Source organism: Protopterus annectens, chromosome 11.part0, assembly GCF_019279795.1.
Source record: "Protopterus annectens isolate FY-2018-M chromosome 11.part0, PAN1.0, whole genome shotgun sequence".
Lineage (NCBI taxonomy): Eukaryota > Metazoa > Chordata > Ceratodontiformes > Protopteridae > Protopterus > Protopterus annectens.
The window spans coordinates 1,402,107,664-1,402,134,544 of record NC_056745.1 but is presented as its reverse complement, the minus strand read 5'-3'; the positions used below and the strand labels follow the sequence as shown (position 1 = coordinate 1,402,134,544).

General features: G+C 39.5%; 1 protein-coding gene across 2 annotated transcripts in view; it reads left to right on the top strand.

Annotated features, from left to right (window-relative positions):
• BMT2 (base methyltransferase of 25S rRNA 2 homolog) overlaps window positions 1-26,881 on the top strand; it is an 896,892-nt gene that overhangs the window by 728,910 nt on the left and 141,101 nt on the right. For both annotated transcript variants that reach the window (XM_044088693.1, XM_044088692.1), the window contains one exon: window positions 5,410-5,524. In XM_044088693.1, the coding sequence (XP_043944628.1) occupies window positions 5,410-5,524 (115 nt within the window). The remainder of the gene's footprint in view (window positions 1-5,409; window positions 5,525-26,881) is intronic.

The following is a 26,881-nucleotide window of genomic DNA, read 5'->3' as shown; positions in this document are numbered from 1 at the left end:
ACAGATTCGCAGGCCTCTACTGAGACCCATTCGGAGCCCAGTATGCCACGAGATGCTTCTTCAACTATGGAACCCGTGGATGTTTCTACCTTGGATGGATCCGGAGCCGCTGTGCAGGCATCGGCTTCTGAGGGTGTTTTCAGACCTTCCAATGTTCGTATCAAACCGACTACTTTGTTAATGACTAAATCTACCAAATTTCTCAGGCCCAGAGTTTGCACTATGCCTAGAAAAGCAATGACCGAAGCACATTCTCAAGCTCCCATGCCACAGAAACAAATGCTTGGAATGGTGGAAGACTTTATTACTTTAGTTAGGGGAAGACAGCCTTCCCGGTGTAAAAGACAAAGAATTGATTTTCCTTCTGATTCTTCAGACCATGAGTCCGATGACTTTGACCCCTGTGATTACCAGGTCATACCCTTGTCTACCTATGAGGACTCTGATGCAGAGGATTCTATTCCCACAGCCTCCCCCCAGAGGACTTTTCTTTCGGTGAAACCTTGCATTCCTTAAGAGAGCATTTCTGCTGAGAATGCAAGGACTACCCACAGTCCAAAAAGAGACTCAGGAAATTTTTAGACTTGCCTCAGCATAGGCCTCTAGCTCCCCCCGGTCCTGGATATTGTAAATGATGTCTTCATGGAATCCAGCCTTACCCCTGATATCTTGCCACCAGCTCCTAGAAAGCCTGACAGATACCACAGAGCACGTGACTATCACAAATTTCTCTTTAAAAATCCCACTGCCGATCCAGAGACCATTTCCCAGGGACCTAAAGGTATTAAGACTTCTACAGCCAAAAACCCTACCCCTTCGGACAGGGATTCTAGGGCTCGAGACAGGTGGGGTAAGAAGGTATATACCTCTGCAACTCTTGACATCAGGGCTTTAAATTGCCAGTTTCACATGTTGAAGTACCAGCAGCATATTATTGATCTAATTAAACAAAAATTGTTGATTCCTGATTGTGCAGAAAATAAGGACATAAAAGACTTGATGCATTCTACAAATCAAGTTGGTAAACATACTCTGCAGTGTGGTTTTGATGCCTTAGAAGCATCTTGCAGGGCTGCTGACACTGGGTCTATTCTGAGAAGGCATGCTTGGCTGAAGGAACAAATCTTGCCAGACTGTCAAGGCAAAATTACTAGATGCCCCATTAAACCAAGAATGTTTGTTTGGTTCTAAAGCAGAAGAAGTTCTTAAAAATATGTAGGAAAAAGCTAAATCCATGCAAACTGTTAAAGATTTCTTACAGGTGCAGCCACCTAGATTCAGTAGGCGTTGGCCTTCAAAAAACCGGTCCTTTCCAGTCCCTTCAAACCTTCTCAGCCAAAACCCAGGGGCAACAGACCACAAAGACTACAGTCTCAGGGTATGTGCAGATCTAAACAATGGAGTGCTCCCTCCTCAAAATCTGGGAGTGTTAAGCCACCCCCCTATGGAAAAAGTTCCCAATGACTTGTCCTTAATCCTTCCAGCCATGCCAAAGTACTTTAACCCCTAGGAGGAAAACTCGCTGTGCATGCAAAAAACTGGGAGTATATTACCCAGGACAGATGGGTCTTAAACATTGTATCCCAGGGATACAGATTCTATTTCCACTCTCTGCCAACTCCAAGCGGATTGCCAGACCTTCCTCCAAACCAATGGACAGAAGCCCAAAAGCAAGTACTTTCTCTTCTCAGTATCAGGGCTATTCAACCGGTTCCAACAGAGCAAAGGGGACAGGGTTTTTACTCCAGGCTGTTCCTGGTGCCCAGGAAAGAGAATTCTTGGCACCCTATTCTAGATCCGTCAATTCTAAACACCTTTCTGGTGGTACCAAAATTCAAAATGCTTACACTCCAGCAAGTCCTCCCTATGCTAGTCACCCTAGACTGAAAAGAAGCTTATCTGCATGTCTTCATAAGGGAATCTTGCAGGAAATATCTACGTTTCGGGGCAGGCTCTATACACTATCAGTTCTCTGCACTTCCCTTTGGTTTATCTACTGCGCCCAGGGTATTCACAAAGTACCTTGCTCCAGCCATTGCTTACTGCAGGCAGAGGAAATATGCAAATTTACCCATACTTAGACAATTGCTTGATTCAGACAGACAGTCAGGAATTGCTGCTTCAGCACCTGACATTTGCAAAGAGACTCCTAACTTCTCTGGTGTATACCATCAACGAAAAGAAATCACATCTGGTACCCAGCCAAAAGATTGTATTCCTGGGAGCAAGCTTGAACACAACTTCCCAGATGGCATTCCTGACTCCAGAAAAGCAAGTTTATTTGACAACTTTTTCAAACTACTAGCCACCCAAACCCAGCTATCTGCAAGAAAAATACTGCAAGCCCTAGGGTTCATGGCCTCATGTATTCTACTGATTCCATATGCAAGAGTGCGGGTCTATATTATATCAAATGCTTAAAAAAGCGAACAAATAATCGACCCTATGTAAGCGAAAGCTTACAATCTCGAAAGCTCAAAACAGTGATTTTTTTCCAAGGGGAAAAAAATCGCTGTGCCAAAAAAAAAAAAGAAAAAAAAAATTGAAAGAATACATAAAGTGTGAGGCTTCACCCCCCACACATCCCCCCTACTTAAATATACCAACTCCGAGATCGCACTACAGTGCCGAAAACTGCAAAGTAACGGAAGCGGCCAAGCAAATTCTTTCCCTGGGAAAGAATTTGCTTAAAGGCTGCTTCGCTTATTTTGCCTTTTCTTGTTTTAAGTTCAACCAAGACGCATTCGATAGAATGCATTTTCGGTCATCTAATAGGAATTCCAAGAGTGCATATGAGGAAACTTCAGTGGTACTTAAAAAGTCTCTGGTTTCAACATTCTCAGGACCTGGAAACAGTGATTCCTATCATTCCTTGCCTAAGGACAGAGTTCCTTTGGTGGGCAAAGGCTTGTAACCACAAGGGACTCCCTTTCTCACAACCCCCTGCTGTCCAAACTGTGACAACAGATGCATCAGACTATGCATGGAGGGCTCACATGGCAGGCAAATGCATTCAAGGCAAATGGAGCCCAGGACAAATTCACCTGCATATCAATCAAAAAGAAATGTTAGCTGTACAGAATGCACTGACAGCCTTCAAATACCTTATCCTGCCAGGACAACTCCTGATAAAGACAGACAACACCACAGTTATGTGGTACATAAACAAGCAGGGGGGAACTCACTCCTACCCACTCTACAGGTTCACCATGGCTCTGTGGAACACAGCCTTAAGCAACCAAGTGCACCTGCAAGCTCAATTTCTGCTAGGCAAACAAAATTCACTGGCAGACAACAAGCAGAAATCTAATGGACCCACACGAGTGGAAACTGGAACCAAACTCATTCAGACTTCTAATACACAGGTGGGGGACACCAGAGGTGGACCTCTTTGTGTCCCCCCAAAACCATCAACTAAACAAATTTTGCACTAGAATTCCCCACAGCCGAGCTTGGGAAAGTGGATGCCCTATCCTTCAGGGAAAACCTCTCAATCTATGCTTTTCCCCCTCTGCCCCTTCTTCCAAAAGTACTTCTCAAGATCAAACAGAACAGGCCAGGGACAATCCTTATTGCACCAGACTTGCTGCGCCAGCACTGGTACCCACTCCTATGCAGACTGACAACAGTGCCACCCTGGCACCTACATCAGACCCCTCTCTGCTGTCCCAGCAGGAGGGACAGATTTTGCATCCTCAACTGCAAACCCTGAACCTGGCAGCCTGGCTTACTCCCTGATTACATCACCAGCAACCCCCAGCAAACAAGTGCTGGATGTTATCCTTGAGGCCAGGAGGCCCAGTACTAGAAAATCCTATTCAGAAAAGTGGAAAAGATTCTGTTCTTGGAGCCAGTCTCAAGGGAAGGACACAGCCATGCCCACCTTGCCTCAAATCCTAGATTACCTAACAGAGCTGCTCCACAAAGGCCTATCCTTCTCATCAATTAAGATTCATGCCTCTGCCATCTCAGCTCATTACAATACTGAGCCACCCCTCTTCTCTCACCCTCTGATCAAACAGTTCCTGAGAGGAGCGAACAATTTAAGACCCCCAAGGAGACCTCCCACTCCTGCCTGTGACCTTATGTGACCTTAACTTTGTACTAGAGAAGCTCACGCTTCCTCCTTTTGAGCCTGCGGCTTCAGCAGAGTTAAAATTCCTCTCTTGGAAAACAGCCTTACTGCTAGCCATCACTTCAGCAAGAAGAGTGTCTGAGTTACAGGCCCTTATGGCTGTGGAACCCTTCATTATCTTCCATGCGGACAAGCTTTCCCACAGGACTAACCCATCTTTTATGCCCAAGGTGTTTTCCAGTGTGGCTGTAAACCAATCCATCCATTTACCAACCTTTTTCCTAATCGTCAGAATAAAGGGGAAAGAGTCCTGCACTCCTTGGACGTGCACAGACAGCTCAGGTTCTACCTTGACAGGACTAAACCTTTCAGAAAATCTGACCAGCTGCTAGTCAGCTTTGCTACAGGGGCAGTGGGCAAGGCCATTTCAAAGCAAACTATTTCTAAATGGATAGCACACTGCATCCATTTCTGCTACAAACACCATGGAAAACTTACCCCACAGGGGATCAGGCCTCATTCCACTAAGGCCACCTCAACCTGTACAGCTTTTCTCAGGGGAGTCCCTACCAGGGACATCCTGGAAGCTGCAACCTGGAGTCTTGTACACACCTTCACCAAGCATTACCACTTACCTATCTTTTCTAAATCCAGAGTTGGATTTGCCACAGCAGTCTTTTACCTATCTTTTCTAAATCCAGAGTTGGATTTGCCACAGCAGTCTTACAAGGCCTGCTAGCCAGCCCTACTACTTCTTGACTGCTTCCACCCTTCCTCAGCTTTGGGAATCAACCCAAGTGTGATGACTGCAACAGTGAAACGCGAAGAACATAGTGCAGTTGTGTACACTTACCATAAATGTAGATGTTTGAGTGTATTCCCTGTTGCAGTCCTGTTTATCCTCCCTCCAGCCCCCTGTCTTTCTATACTTTCTACCTATCCTCTTTTTTGGCCATATCTTATGGAAATTATCTATTTTTGCTGGAGGTGTTCCACACCATTTGATTGCTTCCTATTTTGGGGGCTCTTGACATCTGGGGCAAGAAAAACCGATGTAATGGCGTCGGCTGAATGTTTTATACCCCCTGACGACCTGACGTCATGGATGAGGCAACAGCATCCGATGCAGAAATCCCAAGACTCTGGTATCCCGGCCGACTGAGGGCTACCTGCAGGCAGATAACCCAAGTGAGATGACTGCAACAGTGAATACACTCGAACATCTATATTTTATGGTAAGTGTACACAACTGTACTTTATTTTACAAACTGTTAATGCCTTGCCCAAGTCCACTAAATTCTGTCTTTTTACCCTCTGCCTGTCTATTTCTTTAGGTTGCTGCATCTTTCAGGAAAAATCAGATTACTGGATGTTGGAAGCTGTTTTAATCCCTTTCTGAAGTTTGATGAATTTCTGACTGTTGGTATAGACATTGTACCTGCTGTTGAGGTATGTGCTTGTTTGCTTTAATTTTTAACAAACGCTACTAACAGACATAGGGTTCTTGCAAACCAAGGTCAGAAAAACACTGACATTTTCAACATTGCACTTGTTAGCATTGTGTGACTTTAGTTCTTTACCAGTCAGTAAGTGACTAGATTTAGTATGTTGGCAGTGGACATTCCTTCTGGGCTTGTGTGTCCACATAGAATGTTTGTGATTGGTCAACTGTATGTCCTTTCCTGTGAGTGACAGGTTAAGAAAATTGGAAGAAATTAACACTGGATTGATACAGTTTTGACTTAGCAGTGTTTTGTTTGTAGTCATTTGCCTTACATTGTGCAGCAGGACATATTTAAGATGGATACTTTTTGTTGGTGTATTCACTTGCTACCAATCAGGTAGTATACCCACATGTTAAATATAATAACAGAAAGGGGGAATGCTGTGTACTTCAAATGAGGTGGTAAAGAAGCTCCAGAAGAAAAACAGTAAATGAGAGTGAATAAGTACATCAGTTAAATCAGACAAAAGATAATGCTGGTAACAAATATTCAAATATAGGAGAATCTTTATGGGCTCATTGAGTGAAGAAGGAACAGAAGAGGGGTAGTGTGTCTTAATTAGGGAGACTACGAGGCCAGCCATGAAAATGAGAATGCATGAATGTTAAATAAATGCTTGCCAGTAATGTTGGCGGACTTGAAAAAGAAAACACAAACTGGATAGAGTGAAGTTCAGAGACAGAAGAATGTCAGATATCCTGAAACAACTTGTATTAATCATTTTCCTGGTGTCAGATGTCTTGCACTGGAACAGTTCTAGAAGATTACTGAATAAAGATGTGTGGTCTGAAATTGCCATAGTGAATAAATGTGTAACATTTTGGTTTTGATAAAATTTACATTACTTTTACAAGCACTGCCAGAGTTGCTTGCAACAACTGAAATGGATTTTTCATGCTTCACAATAAAAGGTTACAACAGGGAATCTATATTAATATTAGCTATTCTATTCTTGATGAAAAGTCATTTACATTTCTTTAAAAAGTATTGTTAGAAATGCTGACAGTAGTTGAAATAAACTGATTTTTCCTGAGCCAAGCTAAAACATTCTTACTTTACACATTTTTTTTATTCTGAGGTAGCAATATCCTGCATTTTGGTCTTTAAAATACATGCATTACTTTCACAAGCACTGCCAGAATTCCTAGCAAACAGTGACCACAAAGTGAAGGTTCAGACAGTATGCTTTTACATAACAAGTGGACATTGCATTCAAGTGCACTGTCAAAAGCCGAAGGTAATAATTGAAAGTAGTTTTACCAAAAATTAGTTGACATAGCCTTGCTTTCCAGTGCATGATAATGGGGAAGCAATACAGAGCATTTCAGAATTATCAACATAAAGGTGCCTGTGGCACAGACTCTAGGCTCAAGTTGTACGCTGTTAATTTAAACTGATATAGCTTTGAGAAGCAGTGACACAAGTGCTAACACACAAGTTAAGCTTGTTTCACGTAATTCAAAGGTAAACAATTTATTAAGGAATAGCAACATATAACATTATGTTCTTGCTAAAAAGTTACTTGCGTTGATTTTTACGTAAGCTGAGCTGTTGCATTCTGTCATTGCAGTTTGGGATTACGTTCTGCATTTTATTAAAAAGCTTTGCTATCGAAAACGGTCTTTTACTTAACAGAGAGAAGGTCATGCCATTTATACCTGATAAATTTGGCAGTCTAGACAGGACAAGGAGTATGACTATAGTCTCTACCCTGTATTTACAAAGATACAAACAGAAGAGTATTTAAGTAGCATCCCTGGGAATGGGCCCACAATTTATAACTGTCACATGTAGAATATTAGTATACCATTTATGGAACTTACAGTAAACTTATTGTGAAGCAAATCTAGTTGGTTCTGTTGTTAGATAGTATTTTCGGAGTAGTTTTTTATTAATATTTTATTAATTTTTTGTGGCATTTTGGAGATACTGGAAAAAATATATAACACTTTGTAGATGATTCAGAAACTGCCTTAAGGGTATACATAGAATGGAATACTATATTAGCAGACCTGGAGACATCACCAGAGTATTGCCTTGTATAGAGTACTACACACATGCACGCATGCACACACAAACACACAAACACACACACACACACACACACACACACACACACACACACACACACACAGCACCTACCATATTGAACTAAATATTTTACTAAACTAAGGTAAGGCATGGAGGCAGTAGTGTCATAAGGAACACGTTTAGGCTATCTTTTCAGGAATCAGCAAATTGAAACTTTTGGGTTTATTGTGTAGGCAGGGTAGTTTAACACTGCTATGGTAGCACAGAGTAGCTGTTTTAAGTTCTGTATTGAGAGAATTAGAAGTAGGACTGGGTAGATGTTTTGACATTCATCAGTTAAGGCCTTATAGACTGGTTGCCAACATGATGTAGGCTGATAGAATATTGAATCAATTTTAACGGATGGAGTAACTCCTCACCTGCTATGTCTACTATCTGCTATACACCTGGGATGGCTTTGTAACCACTTCTGGCAGGTATCCAGAAACATTTATCACAGCAAACTCAGAAGGCTGGGGATAATAAGGATGCACACAAGAAGACCCTAAAGATATGTGGTGTTTTTTTTTTAATCCTCTAAGTCATACTAGACAGTAGCACCCCTGCCTTGTGTATTACTGCTTTCCCTTATAATAACTAGGTAGATAAGGAGATGCTGGCACACAATGTACTCTGGATATGGACAGGTGGCCAGTTTTCGTTAAGGTTATTTTCAAGTCCTGATTTTTTTTTTCCTTATTGCTGGGATGGACCAACACCCTGTCCAAGATTATTTTGTCTGGTTTTGCACTCACTTAGTGCCCATATAGGCTGACCTATGTAGGCTATTTGCAGTACACTTGCTGTATATAAACACCCTTTTCTAGTCTGTCTCTGGGTGTGGCTTTTTTTTTTTTTGCAGGTAGGGGAGAATAATCCTTCCTTCAATGAAATCCATTAGAAAAGGTGATAGAAGACTTGGATCAGTTGTTGAGAAACAGTGGCACTCAGACATCATTTGTTGTGGGTGTATGGCAATTGTCTGAATGATCTAAATGTCAATAGCAAAAATACCTAATGTTCAAAATACTGACAGTTAAAAATGCCTAAACACTAAATCCCGACTGTCAAATATACCTAAACACACAATATTGACAAAATTGAAGTTAAACCAGGGTAAGGGTACATGTCCTTTCCCCACTGTTGTGTTATCTCTGAATTGGTATATGTAATTAGCAGGGGGTCTGTGGGGGTGCAAGGGGGCTTGTTTCTCCCCTTTCAGAAACATTGAGTTGTGATGTGGTTAGGTTTTGTCAGTATTTTGTGTTTGGGTATTTTTAATTGTCAGTATTTTGTGTTTAGTTTTTTTGATTGATGACATTTTGAACATTAGGTATTTTTGCAAACGTATTTTTGATGTTGATATTTAGGTCATTCAGGCAACACCCCTCCACCCTTTGACGTAGTTATGGGTATATGAGAAAAACAACAGTGATGCAGGTCAGTTATTAATATTAAAATAACTACTTTGTTCCAATGTTTATAAATATTTCTAAGGCATCATTCAGTGAAACAAAAGCTAGGAAGATCGTCCTTCAAAAAACAGCAGTTATTGAGCATGAGAGAAACTGGCGTAGCGTTGAACAGTAATAAATCTGAAATCAATTTCAGGGCTTGACATCAGCGTTTGGAGCTAGCAAAAATGTGCTCAGGCCCCTCCCCACTATAACTATGTTGTAGTTGACCAAGGAAGTGTATGTTAATTTCTTTTGCTTAGCAGATTTCTCTCTCAAACATATTAGCAGAATATTCCTTAAGCAGTCATTTTAAGTAAACTAAAGTGTCGCTTATGGTACCAAAGGTTTAGAATGAGGCAAAAATAAGGGAGCTTTAAACATGCATAGCACATGTAATTAAAACAGTGCATTTAAATGCAACTGTTTTATGTGGCACATACATTTTTACTGATGGCTTGGTTGCTTTTTATATGCCATTCTTACATTTAGTTCATAAAACATCTAAAAACAGAGTTAATCTACCCAAATGTACTGATGTAATCTATGTTAAATAATTTACCAATGGTTAAAGAACTTTAAGTTGTGTCTCAGTCAGCATTATTAGCCACTATAATTGAAAACATTCTTTTTCATCATTTTTTTGTAAATAAAATACTGTCCTAAATGCAAATGCCAAACAATTTAGCAGACATTTGTTGTAATGCTGCATTGATAAGGTCTTCTTTCAAAAGTCCCCTGGGAATAACTGCAGAAGATTGATGGACTTTTTTGATTGTTCTGAATCCTTTACTTGGAAATTGAAATTGGTTCTGGGGAACATAATTACTAATTAATTAATTAATTAATTAATTAATATGCTATAACAGAAAAAGAGAATAACTGCTTCCTATCTAGAAGAATAACTGACAACGTGTCTACTCAGTCTAAACTAGTTATATTGGTTTTAAATCCTAAAATGCCAGAGGAAGGCTATTAACACTGTCTGGCCAGAAATAAAACCAGATTCAGAGCAGCAATATGTAATAAACATGTTCTTTTGTCAGTGGCTTTGCTTTCTAACAGTTCCAGGATTTTTTTCTGGTTACTGTATGTTGTTATAAGCAGCTGACTTTTTAAGAGAGTCTGTGACCAAGCTTAAATAGATGCCTGAAACTATGAATACTGGATTTTTTTTATCAACCAGCAGTATGTGTCAGAAACTTGTGGAAGAGCATTCTTAGAGCAAAGTTTCACTTAAGGTACTTTGTTGCATTAGTTTGCAGAAAATTGCCAACCCTTGTTAACAAATGACAGTTTTTTTATCCCTCCCAGTAAATTTGTCAACTTCAGCATTGTAAACATTTCCTGACCACTGAGTGACCTAGGTTGCACCTTGCTTTATTAGAAACTTCATCCAAATAGTGACAGATTTGGCATCTAATTATTTTCAAAGGTGGCTTGCATCATTTGGATATCACATATTAATGCTTTCTTATCACTGAAACCCTTTGAAAGAAGTTATGCACGTTATAGACTGTAATTAAATGAAGAACTAAAGATGGCACGTGGCACACACAGTACTTATCACTGCTCACCTTTGTGGATTCCAGCAACCTACAGGTGTTTGTCACAGAGACAAGGATCAAAACAGAGTTTGCATTCAAGAGCACAATGATTTCTTAGTTGTACAGTAATGCTGCCGTAGCACCCCAATTAATTTGCGTAAGTGGGGGGGTCTTGGATTTAGCGTCAAGTGGCCTTACAGCAAGTACATTTGGGTACCTCACTACTGTATCTCTTTCATGCAGGTCTTACCATCATGAATTCCTATTCTGGGTGTGCACTAATGTCCATGCATGGTAGCCCTGCAGTGGATTAAAGAGTATGCATCCGTCCACAATCAGCGATTCTTTCTAACTGCTTATGCATTTCACATCTTGTCCAAGTGTATATCATTGGAAAGTTCTATTTTCAGCATCTACAAAGCTTAAGCCGTTCAACTGAATCTTTTTTAATGCTCTGGTTACAAGTCAAAAGACACCAGAGTAGCTGCCTTTTTGGCTGGGGCCAGAGCATGACTTTGACAGCTGTCACAAGTTCAAAGTTTCAACTCTTTGACCACTGGCAATGAAAGGAAAGCTTGAGGCATTCCTTAATGCCAAGCCATTAGCAGTAGTAAAATGAGCCTTGTATAAGAACTGGACAGATAAAACTATTTCTGGCAGCTCTGTGAAATGCAGTAAGTAAAAGACCTGGAGTCCAGGTCTATGTTCAGGCCTGGCTGTTCTTCAAAGTCCACCACACCTACTATTGCTTCCTTTCCTTGCTTGTATAGTTGCTATTCTATAATGAAAGATATTCATGTAGCTCTCCACTTATTTGTGGGCTCAAGGTCAATAAAAGAGTAATTCTTTGCCACCCAGTGTTGAGGAAATGACCTAAAGTGCTGCCGCAATTGCATTCACCCACTGAGTGAGGTGGAGGACCTTTAGTCCTCAAGACATGTTTGAGTCTAAGTTCAGGGCCATAGTATTCTGTTCCTTTACCTCTCCTTGAGTGGCTGGCCATTGCTAGGTGAGGATTAACACTTTCCTCACAGACCCGCTTGTTCTGGTTTGTGTCCCTAGGACTGGACTTCATGTTCTCTAGGTCCGTAAGGCTATAATGCAGCATATATAGTGACAGTGTTTGCTTATTTACTTATTATTTTTGTTAAGTGGGATAGCACTACTGAGTGATGTCCATTTTTAGAGGAGGCTTGAAAGGTGCAGTAGAACAACACAGCCATGCAATAAGTTCAACCTTTGTGGTACAACATAATCAAGGGCAGTTCTTTTGTGTACAGGCATCAGACAAACCAAACAGATACTGATTAGCAAAAAAAAACCAAAAAAAAACCAAAAGGAATGTCGAGTACTGATGTGCAAGTTCACCTGAACATAACATGAGAAAACGTATATAAATAACTTCACTGTTTCACGAAAAAAAAATAATCATGAAAACATATAAAACATGTATTATTAATACTAAATATGTTTTACCTACAGTTAAACAAGGTGAAAATCTCAGTGAAAAAAGGAATAATAAGTTTTTTTTTTTTTTTTTTTTTTTTTTAGTAGGAGGGTTTAGTAAGAGGCTTTATAGGAGGTAAGAGGTTAATCGAATGAAGTGGAAGCTCTAGTTAAAAAGTAGAAGGGTTTTAGTAATGAGGGTAAAAAAGGTTAGCAGTTAGTAATTGTTCACATTAAGATCAAGTTAGAGAGAGCACATAGCTGAACATTTATGTTGCAGCACCTCGGATCACAAAGCTGAGTCCTTGAATTAAAAAACAAAAAATAAATGAAAAAGAAACCAACAGGACTGAAAGGTAGAGCCAGAACACAATCCACACGAACTCCGATAAACAGATGTAACAAATTTATTGGTGCTTCCTAGCCTTCAGCAGGAATAAAAATCCACACCAGTACAGCCACTTCTTATAGAACCTCCAAATTACTTAATTATATGCTAATATATTAATTATTCAAATTATTTTATTAAATCCCTTAAAAACAATTAAAGTGAGCACACAATAAAAAGGAGAACAAAGAATCCGGTCAAATGGAAACATTTTGTATAATTTATGTAAGACCAAAGAATTAAAACATATTAACATAGAGGCTTTGCCAAGATGCAAAAAATAATATCTCCTTTTTATTGTGTGCTCACTTTAACTGTTTTTAAGGGATTTAATAAAATAATTGAAACTGGTGCCAAAGCTATGGCCTAAAACTCAATGCCAAAAAATGCATTATAATGCCCTTTGGGAAACTGTCAACCCAAGTTAATTACTCCATCAATAAACATCCCTAAGGGTTGAGCCAGTAATAAGGGATTTGGGAACATATGCAGACAGCAATCTGGCCTTTGACAAATACATAGCTAAGATAGTAAATAAAGTAATTGTGTCACCCAGCTTTTAGGTAAGTGTATGGCATCTAGGGCCAAGGTTCTAGTGCCATTCTGCATGACCCTTATCAGACCTGTCATTAAATGTATTGCCCCCTTTGGCATGTAGCTGATCAAACACTTGCAACAATTGGAACATCCACAAAGGTTTCTCACTAGGAAAATTCAGAGCATGAATACCCTGTCCTACAGTGAATACTGTCTCGGTATTCAGTCTCCTACACACTGCTGAGAGGGAATATTTTCTTTGCTTAAAGGGCTTCTGCAGACCCAGATTTGATGGATAAGTTGCACATGTGCCAAACAAACAGCACCAGAAACACTAGATCCAGGGATCTGAATTTTACTTGTGATGTAAACAGAATGTACTGGAGGGATAGATATAGGTCCCAAAGAATTCCTGCACTATGGGATAGGCTCTCCTTCCATGTAAAACCGTTCTTCCCTGACCCTATTCAAACAAAACCTTAACAACTGGATAGGAAATCATAAATTTACCCCCTGTATGGCCCCTGTGAATTTTATGGACACAAGCCATCAATAAGAAAAGTGTTATCCTAACTAACAACCCCCGTACAAATCCTTAGTTAACCTCCCTACTAAAGAACTAAAACAAAAAAAAAAAAAAAACAGCATAGAAAAATGAATCGTTTATTAACAACCAGTTATGCGCTTTTGTTCCAATAACATTTAACAGGAACTTCTTCAGAACTGATATATATTCCCCTACTCCTAAAATGTATACAGTTTACAACAAGACACCCACTTACATTAATTAATTAATTATCCAGTCAATCATTCCATGACAAATATAATAAAATTAATTAAATAAAACACATACTCCCTACTAACATGCCCACCCTTGTATAGATTCCCATGATACTCAGAACCCAAGTGGGTTGAGGTGTACAGCTAGACTTGTAAGGACCGTAGTGGTCATTAGGGCAGTAACAACCTATGTACCCATAAATTAATTCCTAAAAAAAATGTGATTTATAATCATGCATCTTTGACAATGCAGAAAACTTGTTATGGCTCAAAAAATGCAGTTGTGAAAAGCCAATTTAAAATGACTCACAGGTGACCAGTTGATTAGCCCTTTGCTACACTGGTACAGTGATTTGCAGAGTAATTGTATATGACGATACACATGACCCTAGTGCAGCTGACTTTTTACAAGGCTGTTACTTTTTGACTGTGTGTGCATTTTGCACATTATAAGAAGAAATATAAATTGCTTCCACTGTTTCCACTTGTTCCCTTCAGGATACCACTCGTTTAGTGCTTACGTAAAAGTATTTATTTTTGTTAGTGTCTGTTCACTGTGGAACAATATTTTCTGACACTTTTAATTTAGAATAATTGCCACTACTACTATTAGCAATGTTTGTTTGCAGTCAGATTTTCTTTGTTATATCAAGGTTATCAGGACTTGTTTGTTTGCAAGGATTCATTTTCAGAAGATAAGTTGTTAAAGGTGAATGCTGGATGTTGTTCTGCCAAAGTTTGTACAGGTGCAGTTGTTTTGTAGTGAAGCTTCAAATGTTGTCGATTGTAGATTACTTGTTTGTTTATACATTTATTTTTGAACCATCTGACATGTTTGTTTAAGCAATATGCCATGACAGGGAGGGATAATTTGTTTTAGTCAATGCAGAGAGATTTTCATAACCACACATCAATCAGCCCTTCACTAGGAATAAAAACATGGATTGCACACAACCCTGCCACAGTGTATTTTATTGTATTGTGCTGTGTTGTATTACACACTGACATTATTTCAGAAATAAATATTTTACCTTTGTAAAATGCTGCCTTTCTGTAATTCAAACTCAGTTGCAGTTTCATCTGTATGTTCTGATGCACGTTGGCAGGACAGCTTAGCAATGTATTTCTCATGCACGTACCAGTGGAATTGTTGATACATTCACAGCAAATAGGCCAAGTATAGGTGTTGGTGGTCTCTGCTTCACAGCAGTAACTAAAGCCTTGCACAGGAGTGGTGTGCTAGGGAAGAAAGTTGGGTATTGAGTTGTGTGATCATATTTGTTTGCTTGCAGACTGCATGACAGAAGCAGTGCCTTGACCTTTTCTGTTTCACTACTCAGAAGTCATATTTTAAAATCATTTTGGTAGCTGCACTAATACATATTTCAATGCATCTGCCAAACCCACTGATGTGAGAGACAGGGTTTTACCTCCTGCTTTGGAGTGCCTTGCACTTTACTGGAAGGTAAAACCTTCCCGTTGCATGAATGTTAATACTTTGCTTCTATATAATTTTCTGATGTAAATGAGTTATAATCAAAAAATGTTCTGAGTTAGAAAGATTCTAAAAAGTATTTCTGTCTCAAAAATGTTAGTAATATCCTTTTCAGTAAATTGATTTAGTTAATCCTGTTATAAGAGAGAAGTTGAAAACTAAACAATATGAAAGGTAAGGAGCTTTGCTGTCTTTGGTACCCATACTAAATGCACTTTTCTTTCCCTAGAGTAACACTTTTAGTACGATACACTCTAGATACGACCTGCAGCATGATCTACTGGGCTTATTTGTTGGTACATCCTCATATAGTCCCTATTTATTAAAAAAAAAAAAGAGAGAGAGAGAGAGAGATCTGTGACATGCATCAAAGTCTTGAAGAATCTTTTCTTTGGCAGAGTCAGCTTTCTATTCCTGCAAAGGACTGTATTTCAGAAGTCTTTACTGGTAGGAGCTGTCTGACTTGACTGGCAGTGCTAGCATCCAGGATACAAATCATCTGAATTTAATTCAATAGGTTATAAATTGCTTTGTTTCATCATGGTATGAGAATTGCATCACAGAAAGCATTTAGTACTTCTAAAGGAATTGCATAGTATCATTTGTTGGTCTGAAACTAATTTGAAAGCATTTACATGATACATAGAAGGCTTCTTCATTATATCATTTAAAATGTAAAAGCCAGGCTGTATTCTCTTCTTAATTTCATAAGTGTGTTCCCAAGAGCCCTAATAGAAAATGCATAGTTTCTGTGATTATTAATTAACGTTCTTTCAGAAAGCTTGCACTTGTGAGTGTCCATCTGGCATCCTCTCATACATGTTTAATCATGAGAACTGATTCAAATGATTACAGCCAAAATCTGTCTAGATGCTTGGACATTTTTAAAACCTCAAGAGGTTTCTAATAAGCAGGTTTCCTTCAGAACCTCCAGCCTATTTTACTGCAGATTCTTGTGCGAGTATGTTTTCATATTTTAAAACAAAAGTACAGTTTTATAGAACATACTACAGAATGCTTATAGCACTTTTGGCAAACACGAAAGAGTAAAGCAAAACTGTTTCTTTGAACTGTTAATTATGCCATGATTTAGGAATGGAGTCCATTCCTATCATGGTATTAAAAACCGTTAACAGAGAAATTAAACAACGAAAAAAATCATTTTAAAATAGAAATATATTGCAACATATATGTTTCTGATACAATTAAGTCATTTCACATTTGTACTCGAGTGTTGTCCTTTGTAACATCTGTGCATCAGAATCGGTCACTTGCTGTTTATTGTACTGTAGCTCCAAGGCAAGAAAATGTGGAGGGGAATTAAAAGTGCTTTGGTAATCCATGATTAGTTTCTCTTTGTACGATTGCATCATTCACCAGATTTGTTGGGTGTGAGCTACTTGTGCCTGCTGCAGGTTTAACTTTGTTCAGTCCTCCTCAGTTCAGCTGCCTCGGCTGTTTTTCCCTTGAGGTTTTATAGCTGAGCAGATTATTTTAGACTGAGATTTTATTAATACTACAGAGAAGTGTTACTTTTCCTTAGGTAAGTTTATCTGCAGCATTCCTGTCAGTGTTCCTTGGTAGTCCTGTCTGATTCATAGGTTCATAGATTAGTACTAAGCTAACTGCCCTTGCGAGCCATTTTAAGCCTAGCTGATTATCCCTTGTGAGACTCAAATCCTGCACCTTGTGTTTGCAAGGCAAACACCTTAACCATTAGGCCACCCTCCCAATATTTTTCAGTTTAGTCTCTTAAAGCCATCCAAAGTTATTAGACTGATAAAGTCCATCAAACTGTGAGCCTGCGCTTAACAGTAAACTGACTAAAGTATTCTGGTACCTGTCTGCTGCATTACACCTCTGAATGACAGTGCAGCAGTAGCATTTTAAACTGCTCCCATCTCTAATCTACCAATTACTGATCTGTCATGGCACTGCAAAGAAATGGATGAAATCAGTAGACACTTAATCTTTATAGGTATTTAGTCCACATAGGTTCATTTCAAAAGCGTGAGCCATTTCATTGTCAAAGTCAACTTGAAATACCTCACAACCTGCTGATGTAACTAAACGAGCAGTGTGTGAAATAAGTCTATTCGGCTATCCTGTATGGACATTTTCTGCCCATGTGTTCTAGCCTGATATGCAACCAATGCCTATGCTTGTCTGAGTGCTTTTTTACCATTCTTGATGATTTATGGATAAAAGGCAACAGTTTCTTAATCAAGGTTATGGGGCATAGATTGAACTAATGCAATACTTTTGTATTCAGTAATAAGTGTTTCTTTTTTGGTAAGATATAGTGGTTTCCCATTTTGCAAGATTGTTATCTTCTAATAGGGCAAAGGATGATATAGTGATAACGGTATAACTTCTCCTGCCTTTGAGGTAAATGTTCCATACTGTTGTATCACAAATATGTAGTTCTGGTGGGCATTCTGGGGTTGGTTCCATAACAAGAATATCTCCTATTCCATTGTAATCAGAGGGTTCCCCTTTTTTAGAGTTTGCTTGATTAAGAGTACATGTTTTGTAGTAGTTGAGTAGACTATCCAGAATGGGTCTCAATCATTTACACATTGACTGCCAGGATAGATTACAGTGTCCTCACAACCCAATAAAGGAAAAGCAAGTTATTGGACAATGAATGGATGATCACATTGTTTTCGTCTGTTGTTCTGCGTTATTCCTTTGAGATGCATGTCAGTTTATCTCTACCAGGTTTCAACTCATTAAATTGATATGGTCAGTTAACCTGCTTGCTGTTAGTAAAGCAAAAGTGTAATCCCAAGCAGTTTATGTATTTTTGTACTTAAATTTAAGGAGCATATTTTGCTGCATTTAGCCCGTAAGCCGCGGTGATGCAGCAGTAGCGTTGTCGCCTCACAGCAAGAGATTTTCCCGTTCGATTCTCGGCTGGAGCGCCTTCTGTGTGGAGTCTGCATGTCCTCCCCGCAGTCCAGTGGCGTTCGAAAGACATGCGTAAATGGTCGTGTCTTCGTTGAAGGTTGGGCGTTGGGCTGGCACCTCAGCACCGTAAAAATCTACTGCCAATCATTAGCAGACCAGAGTTCCGCTGTGGTGACCCCTAACCGGGAAAAGCCGAAAGAAGAACATTTTACTTCATTTAGCCCACAGAGAAGATGAATTCCCTTTGTAGTGGATCCAGCTAATTACAGGTAGAAAACAGAAAGGCTCTGCCTTGGAATGGAATTTCTGGCCTGAGCTGACATTCTGCTTGAATTGGTTACTAAGAAGGAATTCCAAGGTATCCCGTGCCTGAACAGTGCTTTCTTGGAAATTTGTACCACTGCAGTCTCCATTTTCTTCTGTGGCATAGTTTAAGCCAGAGCCAGTTGTCAGGACTCTGAGTCTCATGGCCTGAGCTGAATTTAACTGTCAAACTGAAGACTTTATTTATTTACCTACATTTGTAAACTGGGTTAGTACACTGGTCCAAAGGCACTTTTCAGTAATCACCCAGACAGTACAGACATTTATAGTAAGAAACAACAATAGCTGCGAATGAAAACAAAATGCACAACAGATGTCTAGAAATCTTATAAGAGTAGCTAACATACCAACACAGACATCAAAGGATCAGTACAAATACTGTCCCCTTTGAGTAACTGCAAGGTACAACAGGATATAAAATACAAAAAGAGGATGCAAAGAAAGTAGAACCAGAACATAAAAGTGCAGTGAGTCATATGGTAGATAGGTGAGTAATACATCCCATTAGCATGGAGGAAGTAAAAAGGATTAAGTAATGTACTGTGATGGGGATGTATATTTAGTGTAGCTAGTTGGAGTATTACATGGGGACTAGGCGGTAGCGTGAAAATAGGGGGTTTAGAAGTTTAGCATAGTGTAGTGTTGTGAAGGGATTCAGACATTAAGCAACAGGTGGGGGTGTGAAGGAGGTAAAAATGAGATGGGAGTAGTGGTGTTAAGTGTAAAAATGAGAAGAGGGGAGCAAGGAAATGAGGGGAAGAGGAAGTAAGATGGCGATGATAGTTGAAGAAGTGAAACAGTGTAAAGCTTACAGGAGTTAATTTTTGGTAAAGCAATTGGTTAATAGATGGCAAGGTTTTTACATATAATTATCAAAGCAGTGGCATTGCTGCGACTGTCTAATGTGTTTTTGAGAAACTTACGAAAAAGTATTAGGCTGTTCTCAGATCTTAGAAGTTTGTGTCCCCTTCACCCTGCTTACATTTTAACCAAGCTTATTCCATATTAGAACAGGATGGGACTTGAGACTTGACACATGAAGAAATTTATTAACCATTTTTTTGTATAATGGAAAGGTACCAGAAGCTTCTTCTAGGCCTTGAAAGGCATTTAGGATTCAGAGTAACATGTACAATTTATCTCATGGAGACTGACGGTTGGAGTTATCTAGTGCCAAACTGTTGTCTGTTCATAGGTATCCAGTTGCACGAGTGAAACTACTGTGAAAATGGATTTTCAAATACTTAAGTATGATTCTTTGTCATTTCCATTAGAACTAGTATTTGAGTTCATGATAAGAATATGGTAGAGTTTAAAATGCTGCCATTTTGCTCTCTTAAAACATTGCAAGGTATTCTTATGAATTCCACCTGTAACAGGAAGTAGGCCCAGGAGTGGCAGTCCATCAGAACAGTCTGCATAAAACAAGGTTGGATGAAACTAAACCTGTTTCTGCCTCCTTTATTACCTTTCTCTCATGCCTCCCTGCTCTACTTTGCCATCCTATATAGAGTACCTCTGAGATTAGTGTGAAAGTCTGTAAAATGATGCACACAAAATCTACTTCTTTAACTTTCTCATTTATCCTCTTGTTCTAATTGTTTGCTTTTTGTTCTCTAAAACAAAAAGTAAGCTTTCCTTCCTTTCCAACTCATGTGTAGTGTAATTTCTAAACACGATGCAGGCTTGCCCCTGAACCAGCTGCTGAAACATACTATTAAATCCTTCTGTGGTTATATTACGAGTGTAAGTTGTCTCTTGTTTGTATTCTGTTGTAGGACTGACTTATATAAGTATTTTGGTGTTAAAAGCCTTTCTCTTCATGGGTAAGATGCTACAGTTTCTTCAACCAGATACGTTTATCACCAAATTTGGAAATGTTCCATGTTTATTTTTTGTATTCTCTTCCTTTTAGAAACCATGCTTGTCTGTGGCTTGCAGCCTTTTATGTTCAAGATACTTTGCAGTCCATTCTATAGCAGTGATTCCAGTGTTATGCAGGTTATTTACTTGGGTAACTCATCTTTCATTGACCTATAATCCAACAAGCTCGTTTAATTGAGCTGGCTGGTATCAAAAGTTTTTTTTAATCTCCCTGCCTTCCTCAGGAGCTGACAGTGGTCCTCCTTCATATGCCCTGTCAGCATATTCAATACTCCAAGGATGAGAGGAAGCCTGTCCCTGTACTAGCAGACAGCCATATGACCCATCTGCTCCTCTCTGAGGAAGATCTGCCTGCCCATCTTTCTCCCTGTGAGATAAGAGTTGGGCATTAGAGAGCATTCCATATGCTGGTCCTGACAAGGCCCCCACCTAATACCCCCATGTAGGTGCTAATGAATTCACAATAACTGTTTGGTCAGAGATTAGGGGCACATGTTCCTACATGTCAACTCCATGGCTCAGTGATGCAAGCTTGCCTGGCATCTTCCAGCAGAGAGCAGTCAGTCTCCAATAGGCAGTGATAATGTGATGGGACGAGCGTCAACTACTCAAGGTTATCCTCGCCTGCTTGGTCCATCCAATGACGCCAGGTGAACTTGAGCCTCCTGTGTTATTGCCAGGGCTTCATCCTCCTATACACACTATCAAAGATTTAAATCATTTATCTCTGAGTTTTTGTGACTTTAGAGCTAGTTGTACTTGTTTAGGGGTTACAGGAGACAAAGCCCCTTGCATAAGGATTGTGAAAGACTTCCATCCCCACATTAAAAGTTGTTAATCGAACCCCATACATTTTAATGACTTCACTGGATCATGGCTTACTGAAATGCAAATTTTATTACATGATCCAAGTTTGTTGTGCAAACTGGCCAGGTATTGCTTGCTTCCTTCCTGTTTCTCTTTTGTACTATGGCTTTGTTTCCTTCCAGTCCTCCGAGCTATTTCATCTCTGTATTAGAACTATATATATTTGCATATTTGCATGTTTTCTAGGTGATAATTAACATGTCCTTGTGGCTAATTTGGTACATTGCATGCATACTGTAAAGTTCCTTCTCTCTGCCCTCATTGTAACACACACTATTAGCATTTCCCTGTACAAACACTATGTAATTGTTCTTTCTTTTATTTTCCAAAGTGTGTTACCTTTCTGTGGTTTTCTTCATTTGGAACTGCAAAGTACAAGTATTTGTTCATAATCTTCACCTGTCCATCCTTCTGCTTTCAGTTTTACAGTCCCTCTTCTGGTCTTCATCAAATTGTTTACATAGTGCCACATACACATTTTTTTCATTTCGAGTCATTTTTTTCATCATTCTGTAAATCCACACTGCTTAACATTTTTTATTTTACCCTTTATTCATTTTTGAGTCTTTTGTGTACACAATATATCCATGACTGTTGAATAATTCATTTGATTTTAAGCAAACATGACAGCATATCTACAGTTTTACTTTAGTACTGAAGATGTTTAGATGAATGTCATCTTGCTAGTGTACTGACGAGTCAAGAAAATTACAGCCTCACCTTTAGAACTGTAGTGGTACATTTTATTTTTTTTCTGTTTTTATTGTATTTATATTTAGTTTTTAGTTGGGTAGGTGGACTATCTTTGGGGCCCTTTTCAGCCATGGCCTGGGCTCCTAAGGGTGATGCAGCAAATACATAAAAACAGTGAAGTACAGAAGCATATGTAATGTACATGTAGCTTAGGCATCGACTATAGTTCACAGTATCCTCTAGATAGTAGATCGCAGACCACAGACTGCATATCATGTTAGGACTAGCCACTCTTCATTTTAAAAATTGGGTTGTATGTGATCTGGTCATGTTGACTAATGTTGCCAAAAAATGGACATATGTATTTGCCTGTGATAAATGGGTTGGGGGCCCAGCTTTCTCTGACTTATGCCAGGGACCTATGCTAATGATGGCATCGGTCTGTGTCCCTCTCTTAATGTGTGCCCATCAATAAAGCTCAGCAGCCCTGGGTCAGTAAGGTACTGGCTAGCTGGTGTTGATTTGCCCTGGCTGATTTATGTGGGATATGATCCATTTGCTCCCATCTGAGGAAAAGGCTGGACATTAAAACCAATCAACCTTCCAAAAGTACACTAAGGATTGCTACATTTAGTATAGGCTTGCTGACAGGATATTTGGAAATGGATGACATGATGATAAAGTGGAGACTGGATATCCTCTGTATCCAATAGACAAGGTGGAAGGGCAGTATAGCAAAGCCAGCTTGGTTTGGGATCTAGACTCTACTACTCATGGGGAGGACAGACTAGAAATGGTGTAGAAATTATGGTGAGGGAGAGTCTCCTGAAAACAGTGAGGGACATCGTCAGAATTGGTAATAGACTCATGGCAGTCATACTTCAGTGTAAGGATAGGGCATCTTCATAATCTCAATGTATGCCCCACCGCAGGGTTGCAATAACAAGGAAAAGAATACATTTAGGCAGCAGTTGTAAAACCTGCTAGATAAAGCAGGGCAACATGAGTTGGTGTTGATAATGTGGGACCAGAATCCTCATATCAGGACATACATAACAGAATATGAGGAATTCTTGAATCCACATGGAAGGGGAAACCGGAATAAAGGAGAAGCCATTCTGGACTTCTGTTTGACAAATGGCTTGAGGGTTGCCAGCACATGTTTCAGCAAGAATGTGTCACAAGATCATATTCAAGAGTGGCCAACATGCAGCTCAAGTAGACTTCCTAGTAAGGAAAGGGCAGTGGGATCAAAGAGCAAATATGTGGCTGAACCAATTATGGAAGTACAGTGCATAAGGAAAGCCGGTGGTGGAATGGAGAAGTCCAGAAAGTTAGAAAGGAGGAGTTCAGGAAAAAAGTGGGGGAGAGAAAATGTATCAGGCTAAGAAGGAATACTGGTTGGCTAATAAAGAGGCTCAGAGAGCAGTTTTAGTAGCAAAGGACAAGGCATCAGTAGCACACTGCCAGCATCTGGAAAGTGACTCAATAGATGGTGTGATATAGGGAAATCTTGCCAGCCCAGCTATCTGGAATTTTTTAAATAATTCTGTATTTTGTGAATATTGGTATGATTTATGCAGAACTGTATGTTATGTACTGAGCTAAAATGTAACCACAGCATGCCCTGCTGACTTAGAACAGAAATGCATATGAACTATATATCTGTGCAAATGTATGTTTTAACAGTAGAAATTAGGACATAAAGGGCTTAACTTGCAAAACTTCAAGAAAATAAGTTGAAATTAAATTGCTTTAAGATTGTGCTATAAAAGTTCTCTCTCAGTTTCTGTGTAGCAGGCGCAATGTCTAGAGCTAGAAGTTTTTCTATTGTCTTGAAAGAGAAGTAATTACTAAGTTTAAAATGTAAAGGTGTGTTATTGCTTTGCAACATCCAAGATCAGGGGGGTCTGTATTAGAACATCGAAAGTTTAATGGTTCAAATCACTAAAAGTCAACCTTTAATGATCGAACCATTAAAATTTCGAATGTTCATAAAAAATAAATAAAAAAAAAAAAAAGAAAATCTAAAGGGTGTAGGGGATTTCCGTTTACCCGTTCGACGTTCTGTACTTTCATTATTCTCGTGTCAACAATGTCCGATTTGACATTGTTGGCTTTTGAGAATACAATAGGTAACCGAACTGCAAACATCTGAGAGATATGCATTTTTCACACAGATGTTAAATTCTGTTAGTTTCTGTTTTAGCTTGGGAACTGAAGTCAGGTGACAAAAAGTGATGTTGTCCAAGTTAACCCAGCAGTAATATTTGATATTATTTAAGAACTTGCTCAGAGAGACTGTGCATTTTGTATTTTGTCTTGGACCCAGCAAGAACATCCAGTCATCATCACCATCTGTGTTTGGCTTGCTGTAAGTAAGATTTAGGGCATAGTAGCTCTTTTAGATATAGATAGGAATATAGCAAAGATTAGTTTAGATGTTGTCTGTATTTATTTGAGACTGTCCTGCAATGTTGTTTTAAAATATTTCCTGTGATTTTGAACTCTGAAGTTACGGTGTTGATTTATTGAGTATTGTTCAGTTATTATTTATTATTAAATATATTTAAATCTATCTTTGTGGCTGATATTTGTGAGACATATTTAAGGTGTTATTGTACTTGCATACGTATTTGCTGACACTGTCCATGCCACTCCTAAATAGCCATGCAAGTCTTGGTCAGACTACCATTTGGATTATTAGTAACATTACACATTAGGATTGGGCACCCTTTGTTAAGGGTCTTAAGTAGCTGATAAAGAGTTGGCTGGTGGCAGGTGGAACTACCTTATAGTCTGGGCAAAAAGGGGCATAGCTAGTAAACCTGTGCCAGCCTTCCCCAGGTCTGTGTGTATACTTGTCATCCTCCCAGTGTGTACGTCCCCCCGCTGTTGCCAGTGCTGAGGATTGAGGCTCCTTGATTACTGGGCCAGTATTGGGGCATCACAGATGGCACAAAGAGACTCTGCTCTATCTGGATGCAATGCAAAGACAGAAAGCTACAGAAGACAGTTCTCAAGCACCATTCGTAAGGGATGCCAGCAACAAACTACCCACCAGTCATCTAGATATCAAATGAAGATGGAAGGATTACTTCCAACAGCTAGCAGCTTTTGAATCAAGAAAGCCGACAGAAAAAATAAAAACCATAATCCACTGAAAGTACGAGTCAGCCAGCAAGAAACTACCACAGATTCAAACTAGCATAAAGACGTTTTTATTCACTGCTTTCATCCACCAAGCATTAGAATTTCTGATGAGTCTAATACTTGGCGGATGAAAACAGTGAATAAAGCCATTGTTACACTAGTTTCAATTTGTGGTGGTTTCTTGTTGACTGGCTCGTACCGTCAGTGGATTTTGTTTTTTATTATTTTGTTTTTCCCCTTGACCATTTTCTGTGTTTAAAGCCCCACAGAAGCTGAACTGCCCCAAACACAACTATAAAGAAGGAGGAAAAGGAGCCTACCATAGAATAAGTTAGACTAGCAATAAGGATAATGAAACTGGGGAGGACAGCCGGCAGATGAGGTCACAGCAGATATGTTTAAGGTGCTGGCTCAGCTAGGAAAGAAATAGCTCCTGAGCATACTCAAGCAGTATGGAAAGAAAGGCATTCCCCACAGGACTTGAGGATATGCATCCTAGTGCCACTGTACAAGAACAAGGGGTGCATTCACAAATGCAGGCAGTATAGATGTATCGAACTTGTGTCACACTGCATGAAAGTGCCGGGGGGATAATTGATAAATGAATACGCAGAGCAGTAAAAAGTAATGTGGGAGATGAGCATTTCAGATTCAAATCAGGATAGAGCACAACTGAACCAATGTTTGCAGTGAGACAGATAGTGAACAAGAATCTAGAAATGAAGCAAGAGTGCAGCTGAGCATTCCTGGACCTGGAGTAAGTATGCAACGAGTTCCCAGGAAAGGTATATGTGTGTAAGCTCCTTGGTCACACTATAGTGGGGAAATGGGCAACATTATATTCACTGAAAAGTGGCTTTCAGTGATCTGTCTCACAGGCATAGTGCTCAGTGAAATCTCATTCATTGAATTGTCACAATTGTCACATTCCATTTTTTGGATGGTGATTGTAACTAATCAGGGGATCTTGTTCCAACTTCTAGATAGGGTCCTTCCAGACATGATGGATAAGTTATGGTACATTATTGCCTGGGGTCCTCACAAGAATCTCATTGGATTGACTCTAAGTGGGCACCACTTTCCTTATAAAGTAGTGTCATGTGGCTAAAGTGTTACAGTGGTGCTTGCTAGCTGAGGCCTTGCTGGAGAAGGGCCTCTTAGTGTTCCCTTACTTGGACAGCCAACGCCTATGGCCTGTGAAGGGATTTCCTGGTAGTGAGACATGCCTGGATCCATCTGAGGCTGTAAGGTCCTGCTTCTGGTCATAAACTAGCAGACAGCCTCTCTGGTCCCTACTTATAAGTTTTTGTTCAGCAGGATGGAGTTGGATATTGTTTAATGCAGGTTATTCGAACTTGGAGAGCAGATCCAGGACCTCGTTACCCTTGCCTTATGAGTAGTATTGAAGAAATGGGTGAAGACCTGAATTCTTCTACTCCTTTTGAGCCTCATGTCAGTTACCATTTTCACTGTTGTATTAGAATGCCTTTGGACGAGAGTGCTTATGTGGACATTGATGGCTCTGCAAATACTGATACCTCAATTACATCCTCGCAGATCTCCACCAGAACTTTGTCTCTAAGTCTCAAGTGGTACACAAGCAGGTGAACACAGTTACACACCATGCGCAGGAAGGCAGTGAAGATCCTGTACTAGGCGATGTACCAGGGCTTCCACTTTATATCCATTTTCATTCCAGGTTGGTGAATAATTTTAGGGATTCCCTCAGCTGCAGTTAAAATCCTTCTCAGGA